This window comes from Diaphorina citri, unplaced genomic scaffold (genome assembly GCF_000475195.1).
Source record: "Diaphorina citri unplaced genomic scaffold, Diaci psyllid genome assembly version 1.1 scaffold2344, whole genome shotgun sequence".
Classification (NCBI taxonomy): domain Eukaryota; kingdom Metazoa; phylum Arthropoda; class Insecta; order Hemiptera; family Psyllidae; genus Diaphorina; species Diaphorina citri.
Genome location: NW_007379768.1, coordinates 1 through 8,327, shown reverse-complemented (window position 1 = coordinate 8,327; position 8,327 = coordinate 1). Strand labels below are relative to the sequence as shown.

General features: G+C 38.5%; 1 protein-coding gene and 1 long non-coding RNA gene across 2 annotated transcripts in view; both read right to left on the bottom strand.

Moving 5' to 3' along the window:
• Positions 1-3,271, bottom strand: part of LOC103518754 (solute carrier family 2, facilitated glucose transporter member 6-like) — an 11,938-nt gene extending 8,667 nt beyond the window's left edge. The window contains exons 1-2 of the mRNA XM_026830471.1: positions 3,169-3,271; positions 2,340-2,458 (exon numbers count right to left, since the gene is read on the bottom strand). Coding sequence (XP_026686272.1) covers positions 2,340-2,458; positions 3,169-3,271 — 222 coding nt within the window. The remainder of the gene's footprint in view (positions 1-2,339; positions 2,459-3,168) is intronic.
• A 1,515-nt stretch (positions 3,272-4,786) lies between these two features.
• Positions 4,787-7,956, bottom strand: LOC113471360. Its single transcript, XR_003394091.1, has 2 exons — positions 7,683-7,956; positions 4,787-4,841 (listed from the first exon to the last, which is right to left on the bottom strand). It is a non-coding gene; the product is annotated as an uncharacterized LOC113471360 (long non-coding RNA).
• Positions 7,957-8,327: the final 371 nt, after the last annotated feature.

Below are 8,327 nucleotides of genomic sequence, written 5' to 3'. Positions count from 1 at the left end.
AAAGAGCACCGGAAAACCCTTTTGTTTAAAAGGCTTTTCCAAAAAAAAAAAAAAAAAAAAAAAAAAAAACAAAAGCTACAAAAAAAAAGTTCAAAAAGGTGTTTTTTTTTTATTTTTGTCTACGTGCGTAATGCGTGTTAGAAAAATTAGGACAGATAGAGAGAGAGGAAGAGGAAGAGGGAGAGAGAGTATTGTGTTTTTGAGTGAGAAAGAGAGAGAAGCGTTTCACGTATGTACATAGGTACTTTTAAAGCTATAGGTACGGTTTTTTTTTTTTTTTTTTTTTTTTTTTTTTTTTTTTTGTCTTTTTCACTGTATGTCTCTTTTTATTTTGTACCAATTTATCACTCATCTCTACACACATCACTTTTCTTTTGTCTTTGTTTTCCACATTTCCCGAATAATATATGTTCTCTGAATAATACTGCGTTCATAAGGGTTTTTTTTTAGAGGGAATGGTAACTCTGCTAAAATCTTATCGTCCCAAAAGCGAAGACAAAAGGAAGACAGGAGAGGAGAAAGTTCGCCGTTCCGAGAGCGAACCTTCCCTCTCCTTTAGGATAAAATCCGCCCCGAACAGAATCGAACAAGCGACCTAGCGCTTACAAGGCAGTCGCCCTACCCTCCAAGCTAATTACGCTGGCTTTATACACTGAATAATACTCATACATTTACATACTGTAGCCTGGTTAGCTTTGAAATTAGCGCGCTCGCCTTGTATCCTCGTATGCGCTAGTTTGCGGATTCCGGCCGGAGGGGGGGGGGGGGATTCCATCAAAAACTATCCTATCCAACTCTCTTTAATTTCGAGACGATAAGACGGTTGGGGCACGGTTGGTCCAATGGTAACGCGCTTGCTTACCATGCAGAAGGTCCCGGGTTCGAATCCTACCATCGACAAAAATTTGTACTCGTTTTTCGATTGCAAATATTTCATTTCAACGGGTTACTTTCTGGTGTTCTCGTGTTGACCCAGCACCTAAAAGGGAAGTAATGTGTCTCTTCTCGCCTTGTTGTTGTTGTTGTTGTTGTTGTTGTTGTTGTTGTTGTTGTTGTTATTATTATTATTATTTTAGTAAACATTGGAAACGGGTTACCATGTCAAGAAATGTAGGTACGGTTCGGCCGCTATTTGACGCCAAACCTTTGAAAAAGCTCAAAAAGAGTTCGCAATACTCAGGCCTTTACATTTCAGCCAAAGTCGCTCGAACTTGGCACAGAGATTCGATGAATTATGTAGATCAAAAGTATCCTTGGGCCCTGTTTCCAAAAGGTACGGTTCGGCCGTTATTGCGGACCAAAGTTCCGCTGTTTAGGGCTACGCAGGGAAAAAGCTCAAAAGGAACTAGCGCTTCTCACGACTTTACCTTTAGCCACAGATCGCTCAAATTTTACAGACAGCTTCCATAATTAATCAATGATGATTAAAAGTGTCCGCAGGCCGGACCTCGAGAATGTTCGGTTCGGTCGCTATTTAACGCCAAGTCTTTGAAAAAGCTCAAAAAGAGTTCGCAATGCTCAGGCCTTTATATTTCACCCAAAGTCGCTGGAACTTGGCACAGAGATTCGATAAATTATGTAGATCAAAATTATCCTTGGGCCCTGTTTCCAAAAGGTACGGTTCGGCCGTTATTGCGGACCAAAGTTCCGCTGTTTAGGGCTACGCAGGGAAAAAGCTCAAAAGGAACTAGCGCTTCTCACGACTTTACCTTTAGCCACAGATCGCTCAAATTTTGCAGACAGCTTCCATAATTAATCAATGATGATTAAAAGTGTCCGCAGGCCGGACCTCGCGAAATGTACGAAAAAGCTCAAAAAGAGTTCGCAATGCTCAGGCCTTTACATTTCAGCCAAAGTCGGTCGAACTTGGCACAGAGATTCGATAAATTATGTAGATCAAAAGTATCCTTGGGCCCTGTTTCCGAAAGGAACGGTTCGGCCGTTATTGCGGACCAAAGTTTAGCTATATTTAGGGCCATACAGTGTTCAAAAGGAACCCACAAAAGTTGTAATGTTGTCATGAAGATCTCTGCTTTACCACAAAGAATTCACGATTTGATTCGTGCTCCTAAAACTTACCTATGGTAATGATGGACGCAATCCAAGAGGCCTGATTATCGGTTATCATCAAAAGTATCCTTGGGCCCTGTTTCCGAAAGGAACGGTTCGGCCGTTATTGCGGACCAAAGTTTAGCTATATTTAGGGCCATACAGGGAAAATGTTCAAAAGGGACCCACAAAAGTTGTAATGAAGATCTCTGCTTTACCACAAAGAATTCACGATTTGATTCGTTCTCCTAAAACTTACCTATGGTAATGATGGATGCAATCCAAGAGGCCTGATTGTCGGTTATGGGGACAGCCACTCGCTTAGCGCCTACTACGTTATTTTGAAGATAGGGTATCGCTGGGGAGGACCAACCGGCTACGCACCCCGTGGCCATTGATAGGAGACATGCTGGGGGGGGGAACGGGGATGAAAAGGGTTAATTATTACTATTAATGAAGTTATTTAATGTAGACATCCTTTGTAAATACTATTTTACTTAGGTTATTTATATCCGCCGTAAGTATCCATTGATATAAAATAGTAAGGGTTAGTTGTTTTTTTTTTTTTTTTTTTTTTTTTTTTAAAAAATATTTTCTTTTTTTTTAACTTTAATGGTAGAGAAAGGGGAAGGTATATTGCACAGTGCTTCCTCCGACAGTGAAACAAAGTCAGGTAAGGCGATATCCACCTTACCTGTTCCGGAATCCAACCTCTGAACTTAGAGCTACCTCTGCATTTTAGTTTATCAAAAATAGACCTTTACCTGAATTGCAACAATGTAAGGAGATTTCCTGCAATCTGATTGGTTCCTTCATTTTGGTTTGATGACTCATTGCTGTCACATTGATCTGGATGAACTATAGATTAAGTTTTTTTCTTTTTTTCTTCTTCTTTCTCGCCTTTTCTGCCGTGTTCAGACGGGGTCGGCGTTTTTCGTCAGCTTCTCAATCAGCCCTGGAGTGATTGCTTTGGGCTGACATTTGGTTTTAGCTACAATTTTTTTCAAGTGGATGCCCTTCGCACTCAACGTTTGCTATTTCTCTAGATAGGGAAATTTCAGGCTGGTATCCTCCCTGTTTAAAGTCCCCCAACCAGACGGCAACTTTCATCATCCTTACCTAAAATGGACGCCAAATATTGACGCCACTGCTCTCCTCCTTTCTTGCCGGAGCTAATGAGCGGCGTACTCTCAGATGTGGATACTATCGGGTCCCCGTCCATTCTTGTGGTGCACTCGCCTTAAACTAAACTGAAATCAGAATATAAGACATTGATCAAATGAGGAACTCTCAGATGTGGATACTATCGGGTCCCCGTCCATTCTTGTGGTGCACTCGCCTTAAACTAAACTGAAATCAGAATATAAGACATTGATCAAATGAGGAACTCTCAGATGTGGATACTATCGGGTCCCCGTCCATTCTTGTGGTGCACTCGCCTTAAACTAAACTGAAATCAGAATATAAGACATTGATCAAATGAGGAACTCTCAGATGTGGATACTATCGGGTCCCCGTCCATTCTTGTGGTGCACTCGCCTTAAACTAAACTGAAATCAGAATATAAGACATTGATCAAATGAGGAACTCTCAGATGTGGATACTATCGGGTCCCCGTCCATTCTTGTGGTGCACTCGCCTTAAACTAAACTGAAATCAGAATATAAGACATTGATCAAATGAGGAACTCTCAGATGTGGATACTATCGGGTCCCCGTCCATTCTTGTGGTGCACTCGCCTTAAACTAAACTGAAATCAGAATATAAGACATTGATCAAATGAGGAACTCTCAGATGTGGATACTACAACCCCGCGAAGCCCCCGGGAGCGCGCAGCGCGACCGTATACGCAACTCCGCGTAGCGAACACGCGAAGCCCCCGGGGGGTGGAGGGGGGCGAAGCCCCCCTCCCGAGCACGAAGTGCGAGTAATATTATGTTCTCTGAATAATACTGCGTTCATAAGGGTAGGTACCTACTTTTTTTTTTTTTTTAGAGGGAATGGTAACTCTGCTAAAATCTTATCGTCCCAAAAGCGAAGACAAAAGGAAGACAGGAGAGGAGAAAGCTCGCCGTTCCGAGAGCGAACCTTACCTCCTTTAGGATAAAATTCGCGCCGAACGGAATCGAACACGCGACCTAGCGTTTACAAGGCAGTCGCCCTACCCTCCAAGCTAATTACGCTGGATTTATACACTGAATAATACTCATACATTTACATACTGTAGCCTGGTTAGCTTTGAAATTAGCGCGCTCGCCTTGTATCCTCGTATGCGCTAGTTTGCGGATTCCTGCCCGAAGTGGGGGGGGGGATTCCATCAAAAACTATCCTATCCAACTCTCTTTAGAGGGCGTGGGTTCAATCCCAGCTGAGGTATGGAATTTTATCCTCAATATAATTTGAGAATTTGACCACAATAATAGTAGTAGCCTACTGCTGGAGTAAAGGGACTTTTCAGTCCTATGCGAGCAGTATAAATAAGCACTATTATTATTATTATTATTAATTTCGGGACGATAAGACTAACAATCTGTATACTTACATCATGTTCTGCATACATTATCATCAGCCAGCCTGCTAGAGACGGTATGGCTAGCAGAATGAGGAACCATTTGCGTCCAAATTTATACGACAGCTGACCCGCTGGTACTGAGCCCAAAATGGCACCTAGGAAATAGAAGGGAGGAAGCGAGTCTTATATTTTATTATTATCATAATCAAATGAGGAACTCTCAGATGTGGATACTATCGGGTCCCCGTCCATTCTTGTGGTGCACTCGCCTTAAACTAAACTGAAATCAGAACGGACAATAAGATATTGATCAAATGAGGAACACTCTTATAGACCGTCTTGATTAGGGTGCCAGTAAGCTCTAGGTCGCGGGTTCAAGTCCCGGCCGTCGGGGATTTAATACTGAAAGGTTACTTAAGGTTATTTGATATTGGGTAGAATGATGTTTGATAAGGGGAATAGAACAGTCGCGCTTACTTACTTGGGTGATGTTTCAAAGTCATAGAGCAGGAAAAATGAGGACCAACGGAATTTTTCTTTTTCTTCTATGACTTTTAGATCCCGAGATAAATCGATTTAAAAAATACCGGTAAATCGTAAACTTTGACGTCACCGCATACGCTCTTGTAGGCGATGACGTCACATCAAATGTCCCGAGCAAAGCTCCCTTGCAGGCAACACATTAATCTGTTTGTGTGCATGCATTTCTGCGCAATTCATGTTTGTGCGCATACGTTTGCGCATCTCCTGAAGTCTGACGTCAGAGTTCAGGACTCTGACGGAAAATAAAAATTGAATTTTCGACCTTTTACAGTAGTTATTATTTCGGAGTTTTGACCTCAGATTTGGATTTTTCCCAACTTTTTACATAGGAATCGACCATTTATTAATAATTTTTACCCATTTTCAACTGCTCCATTGTAACTGCTTTGGTCTTATCCTTATCGTCCCGAAATCGAAGAGAAGGAGGATAGGATAGGAGAAAGCTAGCCGTTCCGATAACGAACCCCATCTGTTCAAGATAGAGTTTGCCCCCGGTGGAAATCAAACCCGTGACCTAGTGCTTGGAAAGCAGGCGCGTTACCTTCCCAGCTAATTTCTTTAATCGGTTTCGTAAAAATAATAATAATAATAAAATAAAAAAAATACCTACACCTACTTAGTGAAAAATACCTAGGTAATTACAAATACTCACGCGTATATAAAATGATTCTCTCACAAATACCTAAGTAGATCACGCCTAACACTGAAAGGTACATATATCTACAATCACACATAAATACATAATCATAATAAAAATTATCCGAATGAATCAGTTTCTAAATATGAAAATTACTCATGGACTTTTCAGTCCTATTCCAGCAGGATAAGCAAACATTACACTGTTAAGCATAATGGAACAACTTGTAACTTGTTCTAAGCTGACAAAATAAATAAAGCCCGACTTATACTTTGTACATAACATACACAGATAAATCACAAAGTAAGGACCTAATGACTAGGTAGGTACTTAACCCTGTCTAAGAGGAAGGAAGATTTTTTAATGGGTATTGAAAATGTAGGTAGGTAGGTATTAGGTACTTTCATTGTTAAATACATAATAAAAAAAAATTAAAAAAAAAAATAGAAAGGAAGTACCTACAGTACATACAAAATGAGAAAGTAAAAAAAAAGTTGAAATCCATTAGATAATCCCATAAATACAACCCCAACACCTATTAGATGAAACTGCATTACAGCATTAAATTGCACTTAGAGTGCAAATCTCTCACTTCTTTTGCTCTCTCTCTCTCTCTCTCTCTCTCTCTCTCTTTCTCTCTCTTTCTCTCTCTTTCTCTCTCTTTCTCTCTCTTTCTCTTTCTTTCTCTCTTTCTTTCTCTCTCTCTCTCTTTTTCTTAAAATTTTGGAGCTATGTACCTAGTTTATTTATGAATTGTATTATGTCCTTTACACACACATTATGAAGGTACCTCGAAAATTAAAGATATCACATCTCATTATGTAATCACTAACAATGGGCATGCTGTGTATAAAATCACCTGTACCTATTTAAAATATTTAATTTTACATTAATAAATTAGCAAAAATTTTAGCAAAGTAAAAACAAGGATTATGTTTTGGTACTTACCTAGGTAGGTACCTTGATCAATTTCCTGTAAGTTAGAGTTCATGAACCTTTGTAATGAACATGCACCTACCTATTTAAAATATTAAATTTTACATTAATAAATTAGCAAAAATTTTAGCAAAGTAAAAACAAGGATTATGTTTTGGTACTTACCTACCTAGGTAGGTACCTCGATCAATTTCCTGTAAGTTAGAGTTCATGAACCTTTGTAATGAACATGCACCAACTTGCCTATGGTAACATGCAAATGATAAACTGTGTCCAAAGATAACACACAATGTGCATACTTTTAATGAAATTGATAACTCTGATATCACAAGAACTCAATTTAATTGTAATTTCAATTATCCAATTCATTTATTTATTTCAATTTATCGATTTTAGTTATTAGAACAATTGATTACTTTATATTGGCTGACCAACCAAAACAAATTTTGTATCTTTGCAGTTTACTGTAAATAAATGCCTTTGCCCAAATTTGGGTGTCTTTGGGGCCATATTATTATTATTTATTATTATAGGTATCACAAGAATATCTAGAAGGCTAATTGTCTAGCTAGCTCCTAGGGTCTACAAAGTACTTACCTGACGAAGTTAGGCTCAAAACAGAGAGGTTCAGAGAGAATAGAGTAGTACCTATCAAGCAGGTAGAGAAAAGTGACAACTTCAAACCAATAACCAATTAGAAGTGAGAGTGAAAATCTCTATGTGCTATGTTCTCTGCTCAACTGTTTTGAGCCTAACATACCTGCCTAAATAGGTAAGTACTTAAGTATCTCTATTTTTTTACCATTTTTTTTTTTTTTTTTTTTTTTTTTTTTTTTAATTTAAAAAGGTAAATTTTTAAATTTTTTTTTTTTTTTTCCTTTTTTTTTTTTTTTTTTTTTTTTTTTTTAGATTATAATTATAATTATTGGCTACTATTAAAACCATCTAAAATGAGGCATTCACCTAACTGTCTTAAAATTTTAAAAATAAAATCACACAACTTACCTTATACTAAATAAATTCTCTTATCACAGAATTGCATGTAGCACAGGTCACAGTAGAAACAAGAATACAAGATTATCAATTGACTTTTTATCTATCACAGACAAGAAAATAGCACAGGGAAGGCAGTTGAGGTAGATGTTTCTTTTTAGAATTATCCAGAAAGTGCCACAGGTGTCTATTTTACCGGTAAAAAGCTTTACAAAGTGAAACAGGCAAATTCCAGAGAAATCTTTGAACTTTTTCACTAAAACACCTCACACTGACTTCAAAAACACCTGTAGCCGATTTGTATTTTGTTTACATTTTTCTCTTACGTAACTATGGAAGAGTATGGACGCCCGTCAGCTGAAAATGATACTGGCGCTGCGCTCTGTGGGATTTTTGAGAAACTATTTGAAAACATTGGACTTACGTACATAGTGTTTAAAAAGCTCTGGAACCCCGATTTTTTTTTTGAACTAGGTACCTAAAGGTGTGCACAAGAACTCAATTTAATTGTAATTTCAATTATCCAATTCATTTATTTATTTCAATTTATCGATTTTAGTTATTAGAACAATTGATTGCTTTATCTGAGCGCACGGCAGTGCGCCAGGCCAAGTTCCAGTAAGCACGCCTGTGTATCTTTACACGAACCGATTCGGC